Source organism: Syzygium oleosum, unplaced genomic scaffold, assembly GCF_021117445.2.
Source record: "Syzygium oleosum isolate NSW1041296 unplaced genomic scaffold, Sole_v2.1 Sole_v2.17, whole genome shotgun sequence".
Lineage (NCBI taxonomy): Eukaryota > Viridiplantae > Streptophyta > Magnoliopsida > Myrtales > Myrtaceae > Syzygium > Syzygium oleosum.
This window is the reverse complement of record NW_026607501.1, coordinates 4,915,786-4,942,695: the sequence shown is the minus strand read 5'-3', so window position 1 is coordinate 4,942,695 and position 26,910 is coordinate 4,915,786. Positions and strand designations below refer to the sequence as shown.

At 40.2% G+C, this 26,910-nt stretch overlaps 4 protein-coding genes across 6 annotated transcripts; 3 read left to right on the top strand and 1 right to left on the bottom strand.

Annotated features, from left to right (window-relative positions):
* Positions 1-1,150: 1,150 nt before the first annotated feature.
* On the top strand, positions 1,151-6,633 carry LOC115676543 (truncated transcription factor CAULIFLOWER A-like). Of its 2 annotated transcripts, none has more exons than XM_056319408.1 (8): positions 1,151-1,554; positions 4,112-4,190; positions 4,538-4,602; positions 4,688-4,787; positions 4,878-4,919; positions 5,243-5,279; positions 5,741-5,850; positions 6,257-6,633. In XM_056319408.1, exons 1-7 carry the CDS (start codon positions 1,370-1,372, stop codon positions 5,803-5,805), a joined length of 573 nt encoding a protein of 190 aa, XP_056175383.1. In that variant the 5' UTR covers positions 1,151-1,369; the 3' UTR covers positions 5,806-5,850; positions 6,257-6,633. The 2 variants fall into 2 exon arrangements, with proteins under 2 accessions (XP_056175383.1, XP_030455355.1); XM_030599495.2 differs by having other exon boundaries at positions 1,152-1,554; positions 5,238-5,279.
* A 4,661-nt stretch (positions 6,634-11,294) lies between these two features.
* LOC115676544 (uncharacterized) lies at positions 11,295-12,864 on the top strand. Its single transcript, XM_030599496.2, has 3 exons — positions 11,295-11,732; positions 11,838-11,917; positions 12,435-12,864. The coding sequence occupies exons 1-3, from the start codon at positions 11,408-11,410 to the stop codon at positions 12,723-12,725; spliced, it is 696 nt and encodes a 231-aa protein (XP_030455356.1). The 5' UTR covers positions 11,295-11,407; the 3' UTR covers positions 12,726-12,864.
* Positions 12,865-16,778: 3,914 nt separating this feature from the next.
* Positions 16,779-20,085, top strand: LOC115676539 (hexosyltransferase GAUT11-like). The gene is made up of 2 exons (XM_030599492.2): positions 16,779-17,456; positions 18,252-20,085. Exons 1-2 carry the CDS (start codon positions 17,304-17,306, stop codon positions 19,665-19,667), a joined length of 1,569 nt encoding a protein of 522 aa, XP_030455352.1. The 5' UTR covers positions 16,779-17,303; the 3' UTR covers positions 19,668-20,085.
* Positions 20,086-20,675: 590 nt separating this feature from the next.
* LOC115676542 (isoaspartyl peptidase/L-asparaginase 1-like) lies at positions 20,676-24,157 on the bottom strand. 2 transcript variants are annotated; one of them, XM_056318961.1, is made up of 5 exons: positions 24,113-24,131; positions 23,807-24,014; positions 22,269-22,499; positions 21,769-21,855; positions 20,676-21,355 (listed from the first exon to the last, which is right to left on the bottom strand). In XM_056318961.1, the coding sequence occupies exons 1-5, from the start codon at positions 24,121-24,123 to the stop codon at positions 20,876-20,878; spliced, it is 1,017 nt and encodes a 338-aa protein (XP_056174936.1). In that variant the 5' UTR covers positions 24,124-24,131; the 3' UTR covers positions 20,676-20,875. The 2 variants fall into 2 exon arrangements, with proteins under 2 accessions (XP_056174936.1, XP_030455354.1); XM_030599494.2 differs by having other exon boundaries at positions 23,807-24,157.
* Between the last annotated feature and the right edge of the window lie 2,753 nt (positions 24,158-26,910).

Genomic DNA, 26,910 nt, shown 5'->3' with positions numbered 1-26,910 from the left:
TTCGAATGATATTTTCGAATGTTTATCACAATTATAATAATCATCATTATAATCATCATTCGAACAAATTTAAGCAAATGTCATTTTCCTCAAATTGCAAGTTTATGAACTGAAAATGAGGTTGTACCTCATGTAATCGTCTTTGAATTTTAAACATCTGTAGCAATGTTTGCAAATCTCAATAAAAAATGGCTAAGTATTTCTTCCACAACACACACACACATAGATATATATAACTTCTCCACAGAACAATTGCCTTATTAGTTCTTACAATGGTGGAATCATTTTGGCCCAGTGATTGAAATATCACCTGCTCCAATCAAAAATAGGCTAAAACTTTTCCACACCCATGTTAAACCCTCATCTCATGAATCAAAATTTCCAAATCTCATGCATTTCCACGTCCACTTTAGAGTTTTATGGGTTGCGGTCTGCCGATGTGACATATCGAATTTGTACGCAACGTATGCGGAAACCGAACTCAAATTTGTATGCTAATCACTAATAAAGTATATGGGTAATACAAATATGATATATATATGCTTGTTTTTTTTCAACATATATATATATATATATGCTTGTTAGCTTTATATGATTATAATATAAGATGATTACGGATGTTATTATTAGGTTCGCAAGGACAAGGAAAGAGAAAGAAAAAGAGTAGATAGAAAGACGAGATGTATATGTCTTCAAGCGGTGGCGGGTTTCATGTATGCACATCTTATTTTAACATATCGGAGCCCGCACGCCTCACATCTCATAATTCTTCCTATATCATTGTCTTTCGAAAAAGAGAATACCATATCCCGATGATCTCGAGATCCGAACAATGACTAAGATGAAGCATTTTAAGGATTTGCTCAGTCCCGAATATAATATAAGATGATTATGAATGTTATTATTAGGTTTCGCAAGGACAAGAAAAGAGACAGAAAAAAGGAGAAAGAGGGAAAGACAAACTAGACGTACAGGTGAAAAACCCGAAGAGAGGAGGAGCACGAATGGAATGCATGCAGAGAGAGTAAGTTTAATACCGCTGAGACTGTTCCACGAGCGGTGCGGAGCCAATCAGGTGTCGACAGCGTTATTGACGAAACCACCCTGGTTTTCCTAAGACTTTGCCATTTCCACATATAGCACTCAGAACCCACCACCCACACCTCACCAGAGACCACACTTTCTTTCTTCTCTCCTTTCCTCCCTCTCTCTGTCTGCCTGTCTCTTTGGGTCCCTGGGATTGATTGCTGCAGGCTTCTTCTTAAAGAACACGCAGCAGAGACCAGACGGATCTGTCTCTCGCTCTCCTTCTTTTGATTCTTGGCAGTTCTTGGTGTGTGTTGGGGGTTGTGAATTGGAGAGAGATAGGATGGGGAGGGGCAGGCTTCAGCTGAAGAGGATAGAGAACAAGATCAACCGGCAGGTCACCTTCTCCAAGAGGAGGGCGGGCCTGCTCAAGAAGGCCCACGAGATCTCTGTCCTCTGCGACGCCGAGGTCGCCCTCATCGTCTTCTCCACCAAGGGCAAGCTCTTCGAGTACTCCACCGATTCCTGGTAACGTTCGCTTGATCACCGTTCGTTCGTTCGTTCTTTCTCCGCCGTCTCCGCTGCCCGCCGTTCTCGATGCTTCTTGATTTCTTTTGAATATCGCCTCGCTTCGCGGGTTGATTGGTGGGTTCTACTTCGATTCTTGATGGGTTTGCTGGGTTGCGGTTTCTTGCTTTGTGCGTGTTCACGTTTGCGCAATTAACGGTGTCGTGATTGTAGTATCTTTCCAACTCCGGAAAATTTTTCGTTTATGCGTACGCCTGATAAAAATGAAGCATACGATGGATCCTACATCGAAGGTACGATACTTTGAATGTGCGATTGATATAGCCTTAAGCTTTCTCACCTCCGTGGCTCGATCCCCACCTCATAAAGTGCAAAGGTGCAACACGAATATAAACTCAGGATAGTAATGTGGTGAAAGAGCTCTTGATGTGAATTATAAAAGGGCTCACTTTAAAACTAATTAATTCATCTCAACGATCTTTGTCTTTGACAACGAAGATGTTATATATAATCAGAACTGGGTACGAAGAAAGCATGCTTACTGTTAACTAATGTTAGGACACTCTACAATCTTAACTGCATTCGTGTCTGTAATTTAAACGTTCGAAAGGACGGCTGGTGACTATATACACAGTGATATGTGTGCAGTGTGCACACAAGACTAGGTAAGTTTGCAAGTGATGGTGGATCTGTTCCCTATCCAACATGTGATTTTTTAAGTTCCATCTACTGTTTAACTCCTTGGACTCTACTATCTTTTTATCTTTTTGACTTTGGAGATCAGCTTTCCTCATCAAAATTGGGAGAAAGAAGATATTGTGGGAAAATGCGAACTACTTTTGCCTAATCACCAGCTGGATCTTTTCGTAGGGAGGGCTAATTGCGCAGTTAAAATTCCTTTCTGGATAACCCAGAAGCCTAATCATGATATGATGTGTTTTCTTGGTTGAGGAGACATGTCTTGGTACATTTGTCTTCTTCCACCACTCGTGTCTATAGCTCTGGGGCCACACCGTTGTCCTGGAGATGAACTGGAGAAACATTGAGCATCCTGGCAAATAGTTGTGATTAATTTGGTTCTTGCAATGAAAAGACAAAAGAATCTCCCTTTCAAGCGAAAATTGATCATATGCTTTTGCTTCCCATCCATCGCAATTTACTGTGATGAATCAACTTTCTTTTTTGGATGCCAAGTAAGTCCAATATGCTTTTCTCACACCGTGGCTTCATCTTTGATCTCAATCAATCATTTTTTTGATAATGCATTCATGATCGAGGGCTGGAAAGGGATTAAGAAGTGTCGGCAAATCCTCTATGTAACAACTGTAGTTAGAACTCTAATTAGGGTTTGTACAGAGAAGACACTGAAGATACAATATAACTCTTGTGGGGTTGGTTGGACTTGGGTCCAATCTTGAACGTTAAGGCTCATTGCATGAATTGGGTCTGACTCAGTTGAGTCCTAGCTAGAAAGCACAGGTTTTGTAGTTTATGCTTAGAATAACTGCAATTAACTTGCTTTCGGGCAGCAGGTTAGGAATTGTGCTAAAAAACTTCATTGACAGGTTTCAACGACTGATTCTCTAATGAAAACGAGGATTAGTAGTGAAGAAGATAGGCCCGGGAGGGATTAAAAAACATGAAAAGCAGCTCAAATCCTTAATTTGTGAGTCTCAAATCTAGGGAAGGATGATGTAAGGAAGCTCCAATTTCTTTGGAACATATATTCACTCGGAACTGCGACAATGTCACTTGCCGAACGTGATGACACAAAAGGTTGATGACGATACGAGAGTGAAATAACCATTTGACCTAGTGGACAGCAGCTGACTTTTCTATGTTGACTTTGGGTAAATAATAATATGTACAAGAGAGAAAAGGAAGCATGAAAAATTTCTTTTTCTGGTCCGTTCCCACGATGGCCTCTGATGCCGATCACTATAGTCCGTATTGTGTACTGTGTCATGTTCAATGCCCTCATGTAGCCACTTTCGATGATCTTCATTTGGTAGTAAAGAGAAACTCTAGCTACGAGCGTGGCTTATAACTAAACTTGCTCGTTATGCTCGTTCATAATCCTGTCGATTAACGGCTTTTAATCAATTCTCGAGCCCGCTTCCAAGTGCTTGTCAACGATAATTAATTAGTTTGTAAGGTTAAGTACATGTCTGATTGATAATAATCTCATTGTCGTGATGCAAAGCATATAGCTATAGCCGACTATGCATTCTTCTTCTTACTTCTCTTGATTTATCTGATGACATGGTTTGTGCCTCTTTCTGTGTCTAGAAAACTTCTACCATGTTCTGGCAAACTATAGATTTCTTTTCCTTTTGCCAGAGCAAGAAATGTAGATTAATCCAAAATGGATTTCATAAGCACTCTCCATATATATTGACTAGTGAGGGAACTGTAATACCATAGTTTTATCTGCTTATGTGGTTATGATCTTAATTGGAAGTTTTATTTCAGTTTTCTGTCTTAAAGAAGCTTCATCTTTTGTCAAACGGACTAACTTCGTACAACATGTTTCGGTTCTGCTTCTTTTCTTTGGCAGCATGGAGAGAATTCTCGAACGCTATGAAAGATACTCCTACGCGGAGCACCAAGTTCTTGCAAGTGAGACGGAATCGACTGTAAGACACCGAACCAAAAACTTTTGATAGACCTAAAGAATTAGCCTCCTCTTCTGTTCATTTTAAAGCTAATCGACCAATGGAGTTCCGGTTTGCATTGCATGGACGACGTTCTCCACAAATCATAGCGGCTCAACTTTTAGTGCTAACCAATCCAGCTGCAATATGCAGAACCCGAATCTGTGCAAATCACTGGACGTGCAAGTCTTTCAATCTGTTGATAAATTAGATATGCAAGAAGCATAGAAGCGAGAATGGCATCATATTATAGTTTCATATATAAATAAAATGAGCTTCTTTTGCTATGACAAATCAGTTAGCACTAAATCCTAGATCATGTGTTTCAGGGTAGCTGGACTTTGGAGCATGCTAAGCTCAAGGCCAGGCTTGAAGTTTTACAGAGAAATCATAGGTATATATATACTAAAACGAATTTACTGCAAGAACTGAAAATTCATCGAAGCTAACAAATCTTGATATTTGCTTGATTGTTTCAGGCATTTCATGGGAGAAGATCTTGATTCTATGAGTCTCAAAGACCTCCAAAATTTGGAGCAGCAACTTGATTCTGCTCTCAAACACATAAGATCGAGAAAGGTACATACAAGCAAGATTCATTTCAAAAGCCAATGTTACTATTATCAGGTCCTGCATATGGCTGATTTCACTCTAAACTTTACTGGACAGAATCAGCTCATGCACGAATCAATCTCGGTGCTTCAGAAAAAGGTATGCCTATTAAATTTGTTGGTACAGTACTAGAATTTTCACATGATACTCGGAACATGAATGGCTGTCTTTTTAATGTAGATAGACACATATAGTTTTAGGGTGGTTCAAGCACAAATAGTTGAACTATGATATCATACCCCATATAAATGGGGTAGATAGAATTTTAGATGGGTGAGAGATATTGACCATTGCCTTATTGTTGTGCCGTGATTGAATATGTTCGTCAAGTCAACACCAAATTAAAATCCTGCAACCGTTTTTCCAGATATCATTATAGTGGTTGAAGATTTGCTAACTGTTTTTGTCTTCACACAGGATAGGGCATTGCAGGAGCAAAACAACCTGCTTACAAAGAAAGTGAGTAATTAATTTTCTTCAATGGACTCACATTTTCCCTCAAATATATCTGGACATATAACAAATTAAAAGAATTCAGTAGTCATTGAGCTTGCTCTCTATAACCTGTCCAAAAACTAGCTTTCCAAAATATGATGACCAAATTTCACCGTTTCTTGGCCAAAGACATATATATGCTAGCTATGACTCGACAAATGGTTGTGTACGGTTTATGATTCTATTCTTTTTTGGCAATTGTATTGATATAGCAATATTTCTCAAAATCTTGTGAAGCCTTAGCATTGCTTCAAAGAGTTGCCTATCCAGAGAGCTGTTTCTGGAGCTCCTGATCTGAAATGAATTTGCCTGAAGAGCTTCTTGTTGTTTCGTTAGTTTTAAGTAAAATCATCCTTTTTGGAGATATATGATTAGAAAAGAAGCACCTGCTTATGTATTTTTGAAATTTTTTTTGTTGAAAACAGGTAAAGGAGAAGGAGAAGGCACTAGCCCAGCAAGCTCCGTGGGAGCAGCAAGACCATGCCCTTGACTCACCTGTTATTCTACCTCACAACTTGCCTTCTCTCGACATCAAGTCTCTCTCTCTCTCTCTCTCTCTCTCTCTCTCTCATATATGCGCTCACTCACGCAGACACATACGCAGGCACATACGCTAGGATACACTCATGTCTGCACACTGACACTTGTTATGCGATGTTGAAACCAATGAGATCATCTCTAAAACGTACTATGTTTCCTACACAACAGTATAGCACTTCTCTAAGTACTTATTTGTTTTTGTCCTGAGTCTAGTAGCATTTTAGATTGAAAGCAGCTTATGCAGTTAGTCAAATGAATGCATCTTGTGCAGTTGACAATTGGGGTATGCCTCAAGTTTCAATTATCTAAGTTTTGAAAACAATGTGCTGCAAGTAGTTTGACAGATTAGCTGGCTTCTAGTGCCTGTTCTAAACTATAAGATATATATGGAAATTATGCAGCGGCTCTTATCAAGCGAGACACGACGGGCACTACTACGGAGAAAACCTGACTCATCCGCGGGCCGGTACACTCCTCCCTGCATGGATGCTCCGCCAGCTAAATTAAGGCTTTAACATAAAGGGGAACTTCTGCTGCTTTATCTATAATATGCAATTTTAACGTCTGAATGTATGGATTGCATGGCATAATCTTGGCCTCTCGCCCACCCTTGCTCTAGCGAAATAAACTTTGATCTGCTTTTTTGCAGCATTCAGTATTCCTCAGTGTGGTCCTCTGTGTATGTATAGCACGCATTACGTATGTGTATACCGATGTACATTTGTGCAAAATTATCTATGGAAATACAGCCATGAAGTAGATGGAGAAGTATATGTAATACCATTGTCAATCTACTTGCACTTCATTAGCAGTAGTAGTGAATTAACATGATTCAATACCTTATTCAAGATCAAATTGATCCTAGTGGTCGAATCATTCCAATAGAGAATGATGACGGGAAAAATACCATAAAAGTTCTAAATTTATCGCGATTGTGTCAATTGAGTCATAAATCTTTTTTTTCTTTGCCAATTGAGTCTAAACCTTTTTGCATTTGTATCAATTTAGTCGATCTAGCCAATTTTAGCCGGAAATCACTGATATGAACTCTGGCAGTCCTTTTTTAATTTTTGTGGCGCGGCCGACGCTAACTTGAACAATTTTAATAATATTTTAATAATTTTTCAAATTTCATTTTTTAAATTTTTAATAATATTCTTATAATTTTTAATCCAGTCGATTCGACGCTGACGTGGACAATTTTTAATCTCTAGACCTTTCCGACCTACTAGAGGCAAAAGCCGATGAGGTCAATATAGCCGACCACTAGCGAGGCTGCTAGTGAGGCTCAACTTCATCAGATCTGGCGAGGTTCGCCTTCGCCTCTAGCCGATCGCCAAAGGTCCAGCGACCGACTAGAGGAAGAAGGGAAGAAACAAACAAAGAGAAAGAAAAGAAAAAAATAGAAAAAAATTAAAATATTATTAAAAATTATTTGCGTCAGCATCAATTGGGCCACATAAGACAGCTAGCGTCCATGTCAGTGATTTCTGGCCAAAATTTGCCAAAATGACTGAATTAGTACGGATGTAAAAAGTTTAAAAAAGATTAAGGATTGAATTAGTGTAATCATAATAGGTTTAGGATTTTTTTTTTTGTTATTCTCCCTGATGATGACTACGAAGAAGAATTTCTACCGACATTTCCGATCTTGTCAATCCCATCATCATTCACGGAATTGAATTCCAACGGGACATCTAGAACCTTTTTCTATGTGGTCGACTCCTTTGTCCTCAGCTAATAGGAAAACGACGAGTGTCCTCGAATGTCTCCTGTGATTTTCTCAGTCTCAACTCCATGATTACACATGGTTGAGAAGAGGAAGAGAGGAGGAGAGTGGTTAGCAAACGACTACGTGGTCGAACAAAAATGGCTCGCATCCAAGTCAAAAGAAGATAATGAAGCAACGGTGGAGGAAATGCATGCAAAGTCACCTAGGAATCTGATAGAGAATAATATTACTTGTATATCTACTAAAAATTATACTAGTTCTCAAGCTCGTGTTAACGTGTGAATGGTTGGTTTCGCTTTTTGTGATCGATATTGACGTTCGGAAAAATGCGTATATGAATGTGAATAGTCAAATTGAACGATGAGCGAATCATGAAACATTTTCACACGGTAAAATCGTTACTTTAAAGTTTACAAAAAGACATCATGGAGCAAAAAGTCGGTGGTAATGGGTCCTCACCCGAAACTACGTAACCGGAGCGAAGTAATTGCAGGTGATTATCACATTTTGAATTAATGAGTTAGTGGCATGCATTTCTCTAATGGCTTTGATTTTTTCAGTGAGTGATAAGAGTTTGCTTATAATAACGGGTTTTAATAAAATAAATAAGGATAGGAAGATCAAGGACATTTTTGTAAATATAAAGGCGGATACCAAATTCAACATTTTATTTTATAATTAGCATAATTAATATGCAACATCAACTATTATACTGAAAATGGATTGGAATATTGTATTTTGAAAAAGATATACGAAAATAAAAGTAACGATTATATACTCTCGAAACCCTAGTAGTGTCGAAAATAAATAAGAAAATCACCGTTGGTAAACAGACATATATAGACACAAAAAATTGTGGATTCGATTCCTAGAAAAGATATATCAAAATCAACATAACGATTACATATTCATGAAAAATTAAGGCTATGTTCTGAGTTTGGATAAAAGCCTTATGCTTGGTTGTTGTTCAAGATAGGATAAGGCTGAATAGAAGAAGAACATTAGTAGGATAAAATAATCCCATGTGTGAGTGAGATAAAGGTGTATTTAATATGTCTCTCACTCATTTCTCTGTCCCCTCTGCCATTCCATGGCCACCACCCACAGCCTCCCAACCAGCTTTGTCTCGTTGCCACTAATGAGACTTGTCATGGTGACAAGCTCGACTCGATCTTAGCCACAATCTCGACCATTAAGTTGGAGCTCCTTCATAGCTGAGTTCAACTCAACCGGATCTCGGCCACAGAGTCCCATGGTCAAATTTGGAGAAACGGTTGTTGTGTCTCTATGTCTCACGCACCTTCTCGCAAGAGGAGCCATACCTTCGTCCGATGGGTCTCGGTCTTGACGTCGACCACGAGGGTTGGGGTGGCGATTGGACTGGAGGTTGATTTTGCACGATGGTGATGCCTCGAGCAGCTAAAATCTTCTCGAGAGCTTAAAAATCATAACAGTCAACATTCAGTGTCGCATGGATATCCATATGTTTATCAAATATTGCATAAGATATTAGATATCACATCTTTTTCTAATCCAACTTATATCATATCCGATCTTATCTTATACGATAAAAAATTTTAGACGGTGAGATGAAACCTACAGTTTCGAAAATAGCCCTGAACAGAAAATAAAAAATCTGAACACCAATAATTAACAAGAAATGACATCGTGTAGAGAAATTCATCGACAATGGGGATGCTTTGACTTCGTGTCCTAATCCAAACAAAAAACTACTAGAGAATTGGACACGTCGGGGCATGACAGATGAACAGGAGCTCCAACCATGAAGTTGACTCGGACCTACTTCCATTTAGATGGTCTTAAATTCACCCATTTGATTATTAACGGAGTGAGGAAATTTCTGCTGTGATAGTACGACCCGTCGACCCGTGATGTGTCCGCTACTGCGTGTACAGAAACGATGTTTGACCTAAAAAGGTTGGTGCTGTCCTTTTAATTTGTCCTCTTCTCTTGTGTAATTAATTGATTCATAATTACCAAAGAAAGGCACTAGACTCTGGGTGTGAATTGTGTGATCCAAGGCTTGATTGGTGTCGAGCTCGTACAAATGCAGAAATAATGCCAAGACGGACTTGTGAGTTGTGTGTCGAAAAAATCTCACTTCAAAAAATCTATGTGATGTGGAGCGGCAAGTAATTATAGTTGACACATAACTTAATGATATAAATATTTTTAGTGAAAGTGCCTTCAACGAGATATGTTAAATGGGTTTGGATTCGAGCTCCCTCTTTAATTATGATCTTGGACTTTTCCTACACATTAGAATCACGGGGAATAGATATGATGCGGTGAAAATGGATAAACACAAACCGAAATTCGCGATATACATAAGAAGTCATTATTTGAACGTAAGTTCGATTCAAATTCGAAGAAGTATCTAAATCCATTTTTAGTTTGATTGAGAATTTAACAGATCAAGGCATCAATTGTCATATTTAATAAGGGCTAATTCCCTAAAATATACCCCTCACATTAGGTCCAATCATAATTCCACCTAGAACTTTATTTTGTCTTAAAAAATCTTTAACTTTCGCTATAGACCCCAAACCTAATCACGCGTCAAACATTGCCACTGGTTTCTTCAAGATTATCAATATCGAGAGACTGCTGTTGCACACGAAGGTGAGGGTTTTGATGAAGAAGTGGGTTTTGATAATGTACCTCTAATTGGTCTTGACATTGATAATTTTGAAGGCATTAGTGGTAATTCTCGGACGTGTGAGTAAATTTGAGATTGGAGTGAAGGGTTTTGTTTGGGAATTGCGTTCCAAGGGGGCTTTAATATAAATACCGTTTGGCAATTTTTTTGGAGAGCTTTGGCAAAATGCAATTGCATTTCCAAAGGCTTCCAAAGCCCTTTGGCCCAAGGCAGATACGAAGGTGCTTTGAGCTTTAAGCATTTCTAGAATGCAAGTACATTTTTTTCTTCTAACTTTGCCCTAGCTAAACTTTCATAATTTCGGAAATGTCCCTACCTCACGCGACGTCACCGACAAGGATTCAAGTTGCCAAAGAGGCCAGATCTAGTTGCTTGCCAGCCTCGCTTGAGGTCGTGCAACTTCAAGCAAGGTGGCCTCGCCAACCACCCGCCAGTCATTGAGTTCTTCGTCGGTTTTGAGTTTTTTTTTTTTTATAACAAAGATGCAATTTTTCCAAACACCATTTAAACCAAAGTTGTTTGTCAATGTACTTTTAAATTACAATTTACCAAACACTACTTGTATTCCGAAAAATCCCTTCGAATTAAGCCTTTGCATTTTCCCAAAAACTTTCATTAAAAGCCAAACCATACACACCCAAAGTTGAGGAATTTTTTAGACAAAAAAAAAGTTCAAGACAAAATTATTATTAGACCTAAAGTTAGATGTTTTTTGGGGAATTAGGCCCATTTAATAAAGCATTGTTGTACCAATAATTGAGTCCAAACGTGAGTACCAATTCGTGCACTCTTGTATATGATTAAACCCAAACGTGTAACCATTTAAAATATGTGTATATATGTGTGTGTATTCATGGGAATTGGCATCATCTCGTTCTGGATTGAGATTAGTCAACATCTGTTGGAGAACATGGGAAGCACGATTAACGGATGAAACCCACACAACGTTGGAAAACACAAGAAACAAACTCGACACCAAGACAAGACTTTTCTCTATTTAATAATGACCTTCCTAGAAATTTTACACTCTACAAAGTCAAAACCACAATGGCCCCCAATAAGACGTGTGTGTAAGAAGCCTATATAAATCAAATCATATTCTAGTTTAGCAATTAACGAAGACACCACAAGAGAGAAGACATGAAGAAGGTGCGCGTCAGATGGCCGAGATTTTGCACGGCTTGTGCCGTCTACGACGGTGGTGCCAGACTCAAGATCAACCTTAGCTCGTTTCGGAGCAGCAGCGACAACGAAGAGGCCCCGAAACCCGGATTCTCCAGTGGCGTTGAAGGCGGTGTCCCCTCAGGTGGTGCCACCGTTGGCGGTGGCTGCGGAAACAGGGTGATGGTGGTCGTGGACTCGAGCCTCGAAGCAAAGGGCGCACTGGAATGGGCGCTCTCTCACACTATCCAAAGCCAAGACGACACTATTGTTCTCCTTTGCGTAGCCAAGCCCTATGAAGGAGGTGAATTGAAATAATTAAGTTTGCTTTCTTCTTTTTTTGACGTCATATATGAAAAGTTGGAAATTTATAGGGAATTTGGTGATTGAATTGGTTTTTCGTTTGCAGAGTGCAGGAGGCAGATTGATGGGAGGGCTCGGGAGCTTTTGCTTTCCATGAAGAGCATGTGCCAAAAGAGAAGGCCAGGGGTGAGTCTCATTTGACTAGTCATTCCCAACATATGTGCTAAGAACAATGTAGCTAGCTGCTAGTTTGTAGAATTCAACGTGGATAGAATCCATAAGCGAGGAGAAGAATGTGCCGATTAGTGTTTTAGAATTCGGGCAGGACCACCCGTTCAATTGGGTGTTGGTCCGGTTGTGGCCGGTTCGATCACGTCCCGCTTATGAACCGACATTTTCGAACTGTACCGAAGACCGAATCAGACTGCCAAGCAGCACCCGGTCATTAGATTGAAAATGGCGAAAGAACCAGACCTATACTCGGTTGAATCGGGTGAGCCGGCCGGTTCGATACGGGCTTTGAAATAGTGGTACCAATTGGGATGATGAGGCTCCACTTGGTCACTATGGGCTTTTCATATGCTTGCTTGTTGTCAATGAAGTGGGTCGGTGGCTCCCCCTTCTTTGATCCGTCTGCTTTGGGCCTTGAATGCCTTCAATCTCAAGATCATTATTGATCCTTTTTCTCTTCCTTTTTTTAAAGGTGCAAGTAGAGGTGATCATAAGAGAAGGGAAGAATAACAAGGGTCCCATCATAGTGGAAGAGGCCAAGCAGCGGCGGGTGTCGTTATTGGCGATCGGCCAGAGGAAGCGGTCGATGATGTGGCAGCTGACGAGGCGGTGGTCCGGGAGGTGGCTCCGCCGTGGAGGAGTGGTGGAGCACTGCATAGAGAATGCTACTTGCATGACCGTCGGTGTGAGGAGGAAGAGTAAGAGTCTTGGTGGGTACTTGATCACCACAAAGCGTCACAAGAATTTTTGGCTTTTAGCTTGATTTATATAAATAAATAAATAAGTACTCGCCCCAAATTGTTTATAATTTATGCGAATTAGAATATGCCATGGGGTTTTTTGCAATTGTTCATGAATTCATGTAAACGTATGTATAAATTTTCTCCGAATATTATTTATAACTCCCTTGAATTGTATGTGAATGTCTTTCTGATTTTCGCGAGTGAGAAAGTAGGACACAATCTTTGTACTTCCATCTTGTTTTGCAATGTTTATGTAGGTATTATCATTTGCCAAGCAAAGACAAAAACATGATTAGTCATATATCTTGGCAAGTAGGAAAATAAGGACGCGAATGATAACCATTATGTTCTAAAAATAGATTTTTGGCCTATTTCTTAGACGAGTTTTTGAACAAAAATACATGTTTGATAACGACATAAAACTTCTCTTTTCGGAACAGAAATTCGTTTGATAACGACACAAAATTTCTCCTTCTTATGCTCTTTTCCATTTATCGACGGGTGGCAGCCGGTAGGAGGCGACTGTCGACGAGAGGCCAGTGAGGGGTGGCCGCGGTGGTCAGCGAGCGGCCGTCAGGGGGGGGGGGTGCGGCGGCCACGTGCGGTAGGAGGCAAGGGCGAGCGATAAAAAAAGTTTTGTTCAAGAAATATAAAAGTATAAAATTTTTACTTCTCATTTCTATTCAAAACTTATTTGTGGACTAAAAATTTATTCCAAAAATAGAAAAATAAAATTGCGTTATCAAATGAATTTCTTTTCCAAACTTATTCCCGAGAATAAAAAGATTGAAAAACAGATAAACAGAATGATTATCATACGCGCTCTAGTCAATGACTTTTATTTTACAAGGAATCATTTGTGTAGAGAAAATGCCACCACATTAACATGACCATAGCTCCAACAAGATATTAGGTAGGACACATATTACGCATGATCCTATACTTTTTAATTCGTCAAGTATAGTCTCAATTTGAGTTCTCAAGCAAAATGTCTAGTAAGATTTGACTTTATCTAATGTCGAACACCTTAATTCTTTTAGAATTATAAACCCACAAGCCATTTAAATATATAAAGTATTTTCACAGCTTTTTAAAATAAAGAAATATTTTATTTCGATGAAAAAAAGTCAGAATATTTTGACGATTTATAAGTAAAAGCAAACACATTCTTTAATTACTTTAAAAAGCGCACGATAAATCGAATTTGACAGATTTGATCCTCCAAACTTGATTTGTTTGAACGACGATAACAGTTAAATTCCAATTTTTATAGAAAAGCCTAATCTATTGAACAATCAGTTGGCCCCATCATCACTCAACGTACCATGCCATTAGGTTATAAGACTCTGCAATAATATCAGCGCATATTCATCTCAACACCTTTCTTTTATTGTAAATGTTAGATTCTCATATCAATCAACAAAAACATAATTAAGTATATAATAGTTAAGTACCATATATTATGGACAGCAACTGAGATGTTCGAAATTACACTTACTATGGAAAGCTACTGAGAAGTTCGAAATTACCACTTATTATGGAAAGCTACTAAATTAGGTAAAAATCTACATAGTTTTATACCGATATATTATATTTATTATTCTATATGATAATGTACTTATCATGCGTGGGAATTACTAATAGAGAAATGATTGGGTGACGTATTTAATCTACTGTGAGAATATCAGTCTGTTGTGGATCACAAAAAAAAAATAACAATGGGGTCCATTCCTTCAAGAATTGTGACTCACAATATATTGTTACTCTCACTGTGACCCAAAGACTCTTATGCTAACAAAGCTCATACATCAGTACTTAATTTTGAGTTATTATGACAAAGTCACTAACCATGTGGAGACGCTACTAATTACCTATATATTTCAAAATCACTAGTTGCGTTGATGGGTATAATATACGTACCTTTTCATATTATTAACCATGTGGATGATTTAATAATAAGTGGTAGGCTGGAATTTTATTTTAATGATCTTAAATTTTAAAAAATAATTCTAATACCATCATGAAAGTTCTAATTCCCTAAAAAACCTTCAACTTTAGGTCCAATTCCACTTCTGCCCGAACCTTTTTTTTTTGGTCTAAACTCTAGTCTCGAATATGCCCACTCTTCCAAAAATTGCCTCTAGTTTATGCAAAATCATCAACATTGGGGTTAATTAAAGGTTCATTATCATAGCCTACATTTTCATTAACACCCTCACATTCATATGAAACAACAACAGCCTCCTGATGTTGATAATCTTGAAGAAACTGGCGGCAACTTTTGGACGCATGGGTAGATGTGGGATTAGAATAAAAGTTGTGTTTTTTTTTAAGACAAAAATATTTTAAGGCAGAAATGAGATTGGACCTAAAGTTAAGAATTTTTTAAAAATCAGCTCATCATGAAAAAACTAACAAAAATTGCCCAATATATTTTATACTCATTTTTCTTCATGTAAAAGAGTTCCTAATCACACCGAATAGTTCCTAAACATCAATGAATTGATTAGTAACTTTTCATGGAGAAAAGAGCTTTTCAAGATAACTTTTTGATATGAAATAGGTAATTAAGCATTAATACATCTACTAATTAAGGAAAAATGACACAAACAGTCCCTGAACTTTAGCATAATGTGTAATTTGATTCATGAACTTTTAATTTATTCAATGTAGTCCTTGAACTTTAACTTAATGTTTAATGTGGTCCCTAAACTTTTGATTTATTTAATATAGTCCCTGAAATTTTGATACATGTTCAATTTAGTCCTTGAACTATATGAAAATATTCAATGTAATCCCTGAACTTGAATTAATTGAAGGACTATATTAAACATTTTCATATAGTTCAGGGACTAAATTGAACATGTATCAAAAGTCCATAAACCACATTGAACAAATCAAAAGTTCATTAACCACATTGAACATTAAGCTAAAATTTAGGGACTATATTCAACAAATTAAAAGTTTATTGATCAAATTGCACATTGGGTTAAAATTCAGGACTGTCTATGTTGTTATCTCACTAATTAACTAGAAAAAGTTATAGTATCTCAAGTAGAACAGATCTCACAAATATTGAAGAAGAGAGGGAAGAACGACTCCCTTCCCATACCACCGCCCTCAGCGGCTGCGCTGGCTTCGGGCTCCCCTCCCCCCACGAAGGGTAGGAGTTCGAATCCCAGCGCTGGCGTTAGGGATTCTTAAGCGTGACGTCGTGGTGGTGGGTCCTACGCTAGCATCATCCCGGGTTTATCTCCTCGGCTATCGGCCGTGCGGGGGGTTCCCGGGTTACCAAAAAAAAAAAAAACGACTCCCTTCCCATGGGCTTCATGAGAAATTTTTTTTGTCAAAAATGAGAAGTTTTTTTTTGTCAAAAGTAAAAAATGAGAAGTTTATTAGTTGAATATTTACATCTTTAGACTCGAGTCATAACTATTTATCATATTAAGGGATCGGTGTTATAATATTAATGGAAGGTGGCATGGTGGATTCTCTTCCTTGTTACTTAGAAAAAGCGACCCACCAGTTCAAGAAGCGAAGAAGAAATAAAGAAAAACAAAGGCTCATATCCTCTTTCCAACAATATATATGTGAAATTATAAGCGATAACAAATGAATATGTGAAAGAGGTAAAATTTCAGATCTTATTGAATCCACGAAAAATTCGTGACAAAGCACAACCAACCGTATGACAGAGAATCATATACCCTCTTGCATTCTCATTTACATATCAAGAATTGAAGAGGTAATTTCGATAACAACTTAGAGAGTTCGACTATCAGGACTACTCGTGATTCATTGTTTTTATAAGAAAGAGCCCTCAACCTTCTTTCTCGTTTTAGGTTTGCTCGCCTTTTCGAACAGAAGAAAGCGGGACACCGAATGCTCGCACTAAAATAATTTCAAACTACTCACCCTAATTAATATCATTCCATAATCAAGAGGTGATTTTGACCACCTTGATAGCCTTCCCCAATGAAGTAGAGTTTTATCTGATTTTAGTAGCTCTGAAAAAGGAAAAAAAAAATTGTGATGGAAGAATTCATAAATTGAAGGACCTCTTCGTTCTTGAAATGATCATGGGATGCTCCCCTAATAATCCTAAGATTGCCTTTGTGAACCGTGTTTTGCAAGCGAGACAACGTGCGACTGGGTGGCACGTGGTTTCACATGACATGTTCTTGTTCTGCCGTCGCCCCTTTCTTGCTGTTTCCCTCCCACTGGAACTGATTTCCTGACATCAACGCCCCCTTTCAAGCCCCCCACATCGCATTCAATTCAACTCGAGAAGCCTCCGTTCCCTTCAAAGATCTTCTCTTTCCGATCCTCTCTGCACACCCACCAATCGCTTTTACGTAATTTCGCACCACGTCGAGCTCCCCAATTTCGTCATCCTTTTCTTGATTCAAGAATCTGCGGCGTTGCGGCCTCGATCGAGTTGGATTGCGCCGCGCCGCAGCAAACGGCTTCTTGACGCGAGTGTGGCGTGCACGACGAAATCTTGCCCTTTTGATGGCTTCTTGATCGAATCTGGGAAATGGGTGCTCGTGAATTCTTGATTCGGTGGTAGAATTGTTGGGGGGGGGAGTGGCCGTAAGATGAGGCGGCGGGCCGCCGACTACCGGCGCCCGGTGCGGAGGAAGTATTGGTGTTGGATCTGGGCTCTTCTTGGCCTGTTCTTAGTCGCTGGGTTGCTGTTGTTCGTGGTTCAGCATAATCAAAATGAGGATCGGGACGGGAAGCCTGTGCAGGTATAATTGCAGGGTGCTTTGTTGACGATTCTGCTTCATTTGTTGACCAGGCTAATTAAAGGGGAATCCCTCTTGATACCGATATGATGTTAGACGATTGGTGATGTCGGTACCGGGCCTCTTGCTGATTTCAATTCGATTTTCAGGATGCAATTTTTTGTCCCTCGTTACTTGAATTGGTTGTGTCTTGGTTGAATTGTTTGTCATTTAACTTATGGACGTTCTGTCTTTCGGCATTAGTTCCACCTGCGTTTAGGTTAACCTCTTATTGTAACTTTGGTAGCTATTTACTCGTGCGAGTGATCACAACGAAGGCTTTAGTCCTGAGAATTTTTCTGCTGAACTATGCTTCCTACCTAGAAAATCATTGAGAGAGATTAGATGGAGAAGCAAAGGTCAGGGGAATAATATGAGGAAGGTAATCTGTCTGGCATGTGATCGAGAAAGAAGCTAGATCATGCTTCTTGACATTGTTGCACTCACAGGATTTATGAGTGAGCGTAAAGAAAATGTATGCTTGCCGTGGTTTGCTAAGATGGTTAGTCGACTTTGGCAGAGTTAGATATGTTGTCTCTTCTGCTAGGTTTTCCGTAGCTTTCAATGCCAGAATGTGTATATTGGCATTTGTAGTATAACTGATCATCATTTTGATGTACTTAGGATCAAAATACTCACTTTTTCTCCTCCCTATATATGCACTGTTAGAACTGAATAAAATGTTTCCCATTGCTCTTTGGTTCCTGGACTGTTACCATTCTAGTTGGTGTAGGTATAAATTTTGACAATGTATCTCAGGAAAGAAGAGAAAGTCCTCAATGGGAAGCTCATCGGGTTTTAAATTTTACTGAAGAATTAGTGAGCACGACATCACTTTCTCGGCAGTTGGCAGAGCAAATGACACTTGCCAAGGCGTATGTCGTCATAGCAAAGGAACACAACAACCTTCACCTTGCATGGGAGCTGAGCTCAAGAATACGAAGTTGCCAGCTCTTACTCTCAAAAGCTGCAATGAGAGGAGAGCCCGTCACGTTAGATGAGGCGGAGCCAATCATTAAAAGCCTATCTTCTTTAATTTTTAAGGCACAAGATGCGCACTACGACATAGCAACCACAGTAACAACAATGAAATCCCATATCCAAGCCCTTGAAGAGCGTGCAAATGTAGCTATAGTTCAGAGCACAGTATTTGGACAACTGGCAGCGGAAGCATTACCAAAAACCCTCCATTGCCTAAATGTGAAACTCACCGTGGATTGGATCAGGAACCCATCGCTGCAACAACTCACGGAAGAGACTAGATATTCTCCTCGGCTTGTCGACAACAATCTGTATCACTTCTGCATATTCTCTGATAATTTGCTGGCGACATCTGTAGTTGTTAATTCTACTGTCTCTAATGTGGATCATCCTCAACAGCTTGTCTTTCATGTTGTAACGAATGGAATAAGTTATGGAGCCATGCAGGCATGGTTTCACCGTAATGACTTCAAAGGAGCAACCATAGAAGTGCAGAATATCGAGGAGTTTACTTGGCTGAATGCTTCTTTTGCTCCTATCATGAAACAGCTGTCGGATCCAGATGCTGAGCCGAAGATGTGGAACCAAAAGTATTTATCTTTACTAGATCACCTCCGCTTTTACATCCCTGATATCTACCCGCAGTTGGAGAAGGTGGTTTTTCTGGAAGATGATGTAGTCGTCCAGAAGGAATTGACCCCGCTGTTTTCGTTGGAATTGCATGGAAATGTTAATGGAGCAGTGGAGACGTGCCTGGAGGCATTTCATCGCTACTACAGGTATCTTAATTTTTCGAGTCCGCTCATAAGCTCCAAGTTTGATCCTCAAGCATGTGGGTGGGCATTTGGAATGAATGTTTTTGATCTGATTGTGTGGAGGAAAGCAAATGTTACGTCTCGGTATCAATATTGGCAACAGCAGAACACAGATGGGACGCTGTGGAAGCTTGGCACGCTTCCACCTGGCCTTTTAGCCTTTTATGGACTCACAGAGCCACTCGATCGACGATGGCATGTGCTGGGTTTGGGCTATGACATGAACATCGATAGTCGTCTAATAGAGAGCGCAGCTGTCATTCACTTCAATGGCTATATGAAGCCATGGCTCAAGTTGGGCATTGGCAGGTATAAGCCTCTGTGGGAAAGGTATGCGAATACAAGTCATCCGTATCTCCAAGACTGTGTCACAGCATGAAATGTTCTACCTCTTGATTGTTGGTAGCTCACGCAATGACCGACACTTTCGTCTAGCTGCTACAGCTCTGGCATAGGGTTACAAGCAGAAAATTTTGAATGTTGTTAGGAGGTTTTCTTCTCTTTTTCCCCAATTATATCTCAAATTATTAGGATTATTCTTACAGAGGATAAAGTGAAATTCATTATTATATGAGGCTTCAAATTTTTCTGGTGGAATCTTTTGTTACCCTTCTAGAAGTATAGAGTTATTCTTTTTCCCCCTTTCAATAGCGGATTTTGTAATTATCTCTTCTCATTTTAAGAGGGAATGGAAAAGTTACTGGTTGTCTTGCGATGCTCGTCTGGTCTGCAGAGGCCTTTGTTGTGACAATTTATATTGAATAAACAATTGACCAACAATGGTCTTTTGATAGTTATGCTGGCATTGTGCTCGCTTTTGCTGCGTATAGAAGCTCAAATTATTTTCATATCTGCTGTCAAAGATTTCTGTGATGTGAGATGCATGATACACTCAGAAGATTTGGTAACTACAAATTATCGGTGGAAACTACATGAAGCTGTCAGAGGATCACGTTTACGCAATATGACTGCTTTCATAAGTTTTTTGCAGATCATCTTTTTTGAATCACGACAGACTTTCATCTCTCCTGGACAACTTAGGGAAACGCAATTACGGATGATTGTAGGCTGCTGCTTGATCGGTGTCGCGATCTCGGTGGTTCTCTTGACAAATAGACTGACTTTAGGAAAAAATGACAGAAGGCTCATTTTGCGGTAAAATCTGATAATCCGGGATACATTGGTTCTGAGACATTTCAAACTTCAGGATCAAAGCTTTTTTTTTATGTCTTTTTTCTGCCAAACAAAGATCAAACTTAGTGCGAGTAAAAGTGATACATTGATATAAACCTTAGCAAGGCGATCCAAAAGATCATGTTGCTGATAGATCTGCAAAGGTACTTTAACTAAGTTACTGCAAAGGAAAGAGGATTTTAAGGACGAGGAATAGAGTCGAAAGCCACTCTTTCATACCGACAGCCACCACAATGGCAGCAAATATCCTAGTCCTAGATACAGTACTTGAACATTGACAACTGACGGGAATTGGACAATCTTCAGAGCGTGTTTATTTTTACAACTGCTGTAAATAGTAGGAGCATTTGATCATGGTGAAGACAAGATGTCGCCCTGAACAACTAAACCATTTCAATCTTTTGTTGAAGGCCATATTGCAATTTCCGAGTACCCATCCTCGGTAGCACATGCTCGGTACATCCCGGTTGTATTAAAGGGCATGGTGACTTCTCCCGTTGCAGAAACTGCGACGAGGCCAACATTCCCCTTTGGAACCCTCTCTTTCACAACGCAGGCAGCTGCTTCTTCCAGGGAGAGTCCTTTGAACTCCATGATTGCGGCCACATCCCTTGCGACAGTGCCACGTATTATAGCTTCACCTTTGCCCGTAGCAGATACTGCACATAGACTGTTGGCATACGTCCCTGCCCCTACGATGGGCGTGTCTCCTATCCTTCCGACCATCTTGTTCACAAAACCTCCAGTAGAAGTTGCCGCAGCTAAATTCCCATCATTATCTACAGCGACGCATCCCACGGTACCAATTCGGCTGTCGCCATCAGTAGTGGCTGCGTCCTTCTCATTCTTTTGCATGGGTTGGGTATAATCAATCTGCGGTTATATGACAGAAATGTGAGCACAGAATCAAATTCCAATATCTAGTGATTCTTGAACCAAACAAGCAAGAAAAACAAGTTCTTCTTCATGGCCCAGGAGAGAATATTCGTGGTGTTACATGCAGTACGCCATTCAGCATATATTTGGCTCTGGCGTTAAAGGATCTGATACTTAAGCCACCACAAAATGTAGAAGTGGAGCAAGTCATTTCCCATAATTGTTGTCCTCTGCATACAGGAAGTGTACTCTTTTGCCTATCTCTCTGAAGTTAGTGTGATGAATAATTGGGTTGCCGAGAATTAGCACTAACCTAAAAATTGGGTGATTATTGGGGAATAGGGCATTTATAAAGGATTGAAGATATGAAATCCAATTTGCAGTCTCAGAAATTCAAATGAGGGAAATACCTGCACTCTGTTTGCTTCCTTGGCCTGTTTTAGCCTTTCAATGTTCTCTGGAGTGATAAAATGAGATGCATCAAGAGTTTCTACGCCCTGGCATATTTGAGAAGTCAACAAAGATTAAAAATTCCACCAAACACAAGATTAGAAGCTAAAACAATTGTAAAACAAGGAAACTGGAAGGGCAATTCTATCAAAGGTTCGAATGCATTGTGTGCTGCAACATGTGTATGTGTTTACATAAGTTCAGAATTGGGAAGGAAGCTAAAGAGACGCATAATCCTTATATCTTTGAAGAAGTGATTTAGCAAGCTGAAAAGGCCTGATTGAGCTAGAGAGATTGAATCGATGAGCAATATCTAGCGAAATACGAAAACACAGCCAAGAAAGAAAAGGTCTGTCTTTGTCTTCTGATCACCAATTAAGTTCCAGAGACTACAGAAATGCTAGAGTATATCAAACCTCCTTCACTTAAGAAGAGTGACCGGATAAGATTTTTAACTCACATGTTCCCTCGCAAATGCTTCTGCCCCATCAAATGCCAGGTATATATGAGTTCGTTCCATGACTAGTCGTGCCAAAGAAATGGCGTTGACAACAGTGGTGAGCCCAGAAACAGCTCCACATTTCATTGTGTTCCCATCCATGATGCAGGACTCCATTTCAACAGTGCCATCGCTGGTTAAGACGGACCCTCTACCCGCATTGAAGTGAGGGTTGTTTTCCAACTCACGGACCTGGTTATCCCCGAACACGGTAAGGGTACAACCAAATTCTTAGAGAAGGAATAGGCTCACGTAGAAAAACAGTAGCCACGCATCATAGGTAAAATTCAAAGAGCATAATTCACATTTCAAGCAAGTCATTATTGATGAAACCTGCAGGGAAAATGTCTTAAGACTTTCAAAACATCGGCAGGTATAAAACCAGCAACTTTTGGTTCTCCCTCTTTGTTTCTTATTCTGAAAACTGTTTTAACATCCTGCAATTGTGTTTTTGTGTTTTTGAGCACTAATTTGTAGCAGACCTGAAATTCTTCTACAGAAAATTTCCAATCAACAAGTGTGAAATACTTCAGGCTAGGATGTTCTCGATATGGTTCCAGGTTTATTAAAAGTCCTAGAAGAGACACTAAAACCCAAGATGAAGCAAGCCATACTTGTGTTCAGTACATAAAACTGAGTGTAAAGTACAAACCGAACATCCGGATCTCACACTAAAGCTAGACAACTCAAACTGCTAAGCTAATGCCTCATTCCCCTTCTTCTTGGTACGACTTAAATTATCATTGCACAATTTATTTATTTTTTTGACATAACAGAGACTTGTCATTTCATTTAACAACTAGCCCTCTAGAGTAAGGGGCATCAAAATACAGAATCTCCCATAGAGGGGGTGGTGAGTAAGAAACTCAATAATGTGGAAGGGCCATAAATCTTGAGGCTTTTATAACCCAATCTTTTAATCTATTTAAATCTCGAGGCAGTAGGCTAGCTCAACACTCTCAGAAAAGTCCATGAAGCCTAAACATTCTGTGATAAGAGGCTCAACGTCCCACGAGCAGAGAGAGGAATCTTGCAGGAAGCTTATGAAGGTGGAGCTATCAGTTTCCAGCACAAATTTATGTCCAGATCAGCCAGCAAAGTGTCAAAGAGCGTGGAGATAAGTAAGGGTTTCAGAGTGAAGGGCGGAGGACACTCAGGAAGATCTAGTGTCAACCGGAGAGAGAGAGAGAGAGTGCACACAAGGACACATGGCACAAGTTCAAAGTTCAGTAAGATGACATACTGCAGATCATTCATTAGCCCGGGATTACGTTGCTACGTACACCATCATAAACCAAAAAAAACAAGAAAATATAAAGCAAGAACAAAGAAACCAGATGGGTCATTTGAAATCTACAAGCACAACTCTCCTAGCAGCTCAAAAATACAACCTTTTTTCCGGGTTTTTTCTTTTACCCATGAACTAGAAAAACTCGTCATCACATCACGAAACACGTAAGAGCGATGCTTACAGAGAAACCTGGTGTAAATCAAATTACCACAAGCTCGACGACGTCTAGGGGAGATTTCTTGGACTTGAGAGCGTCGACGCCGAGCCGGAGGCAGTGGCGGAGGCAGGCCTCCTTCGCGAGGCGGCGCTCGGGCAGCAGGGACGGCGAGATGTCCCCTGCTCCTCCCTGCAGTGCTATTGCCCACCCCATTCGCCGCCACCACCTCCCCCTCTCTCTCTGCAACGCCCGTGTGCGTCTATCAGGACCGAGTACCCAATGAGTCACGATCAGCACCAACCTTAAATACTCATTGGACAGACATTACCAAAGAAAAAGGAGGAAGAAAACGACAACCTTAATCGCATAGAAGAATAATTAGAACTGTATTTGCCCTCGCCATGATTGGTTGGTTGCTCCTGTTCGAATGATCATTTTGTCGTAAAGCATCGTAAAACAGTCTATGACATTGTGACCCTTCATTGTATTTGAGTACAAAGGTGTGATTGCATTGGACATGCCGTAGAAATTTTCGATAGAGAGCAAATACGAGATAGGACTACTTTAACTTGATATCTTGACAAAAAGTTTTAGGTTGTATTGAGTAGACAAGACATATTTTTACTAGGTTTTTTGATATTTAGACGACAGAAAACTAATTGATGTATGAAAAATGTTTTACATAGACCAAAAACGAGGAAATTAACAAAAAAAGTTTTGAACCTATCGCGCTTGTTAATTCAATCCTAAACCTTTAAATTTGGCCAATTTAGTCCACAATCAGGCAATGAAGTCCATGTGACTAATTTTGATCGAAAATCGCTAACTTGAACACCGGTCATTATACGTTGCATCACCAACACTGATGACATGAACAATTTTTGCAGTTTTTTAATATTTTTTTCCTTTTTTCTCTTTTTCTTTTTTCATTTTCTCTTACTTCCCTTCGTCAGTCCACAGTAGTCATGGCCACGGGCCGGTTTCGGCCCGGAACCGGACCAGAACCGGCCCGTTGACCGGGCCCGCGGTTTGGAACCGGAACCGGCCCGTGTCCTACGGGCCTGGTTCCGGTTCTAGAAATTTTTGAACCGGCCCGGAACCGCCGGTTCCAGGCCCGGTTAAAAAAAAAAAAAAAAAAAAGAAGCTGCAGATCTGGCGAGGGTTCGACCTCGCCGGCGTCGGGCGAGGCCGGCCTCGCCAGTTGCAGGCGAGGTCGAGCCTCGCCGGCATCGGGCGAGGCCGGCCTCGCCAGGTTGGCGAGGTCGGCCTCGCCCGACGCCGGCGAGATCGAGCCTCGCTAGATCCGGCGAGGTTCGACCTCGCCGGCCTCGGGAGGCCGGCCTTGCCGGTGCCGGCGAGGTCGAGCCTCGCCGGCGTCGGCGAGGCCGGCCTCGCCGGTGCGAGCGAGGTCGCCCGCCCGACGCCGGCGAGGTCGAGCCCTCGCCCGACGCCGGCGAGGTCGAGCCTCGCCCGACGCCGGCGAGGTCGAGCCCTCGCCCGGCGCCGGCGAGGCCGGCCTCGCCCGGCCCGGCGAGGGCGGCCCTCGCCCAACACCGGCGAGGGCAGCCTCGCCTGAGGCCAACGACCTCCGCCGGCCCCGGCTATGGCCGGCGGAGGAAGAAAAGAAAAAAAAAAGAAAAGGAAAAGAAAAAAAACAGAAAAGAAAAATTATGAACCAGCCCAGAACCGGTTCCGAACCGACCGGTTTCGAACTTGAATCGGAACCGGAACCGGCCCGGAACCGTCCGGTTCATACTTGGCCACGAACCGGAGCCACCGGTTCCGAACCGTGGCCATGACTAGTCCACAGCCTCGATGGTCGCAGGGAAACCCTCGCTGGCCACATTGACGGCTCGCGGCCCCTTGCCCAAATATGGCAAGGGCCGCGACGCCCTCGCCCAATGCTAGAGAGTCACCAGCCTCATTTAAAAAATAAAAAGAAATAAAGAAAATAAAAAGGAAAAGAAAGAAAAGAGGAAAATGAAAAAATTGTTAAAAATTATTAAAAATTGCAAAAAATTATCCACGTTAGCGCTAGCCGTGCTACGTAGGATGTCTAGCATCCATGTCAGCGATTTATGACCAAATGGACCTCATTAATAAATTGTTAAAAAGTTTAAGGCTAAATTGGCCAAACTGAAAGGAAACTAACATTTTTCCTTCACATTTTCCCTAAACCATCAACCAAATAGAAACTAATAATTTTTCCTTGAAAATGATTTTCATTAAAAATATTTTTCTTTATCATGAATTTTTTAGTAAAACAAATGCACCAACGTTTTTCGAAAATCAATTAATTTTTTGTTATTTAAATATCGGAAAGTCGAAAAACAATTACCTGAGAACAGTAAATTTGAGAACTGGTCTATGCCAATTGCTCCTTTTTGGACTTATCCCATGATTGAATTTTTTTTAAGAGAGAAAACAGAGATTGCCATGTGATAACAACAATATTATTTAAAGTTATCATGATTGCGAGCCGAAATTCATTTTTCAAGAAAGCAAGACCCCCAAAAAAATATAGAAAACAAGAACGTTTTTCAATGTTTGCGCAATTGGCTGAACGTTCGGGATTTTCAGTCCAGAAACTAAGGGTGCGCATGGAATGCATTCCGGAATAAAAATTCTGTTCCGGAATGCATTCCGGAACAGAATGACGTTTGTTAAAAAATTTCCGGAATGCATTCTGGAGCGATTTTTGCATTCTGGAATAAAAATGCGTTTGTTAAAAATACTTGATTCCAGAATGCATTCTTGATTCCAGAATGCATTTTTGATTCCGGAATGAGTTTTTGGCAAGAAAAAGAGAAGCTACTTTTTGTAGCTTCTTGATTCCGGAATGCATTCTCCCTATTTTCTCACAAATTTTTTTTTAGAAAATGCATAAAAATTGAAAAATTCTAGAAAAATTCATAAAAATTTCTAGAAAATAAAAAAAAAGTCAGATTTCGGGAAAATATGAAATTTAGTGAATATTTTTTAAAAAATAAAAAAAATCAAAAATTTCAAAACTTCACAAAATAGCATAAAACACATGTGGCCACCCACTTTGAGTGAAATTTAAATTTTTTGAGGTGCCCAAAAAAAATCAAAAATTTTCAAAATTTCACAAAATGGCTTAAAATACCTGTGGCCACCTACTTTGAGTGAAATTT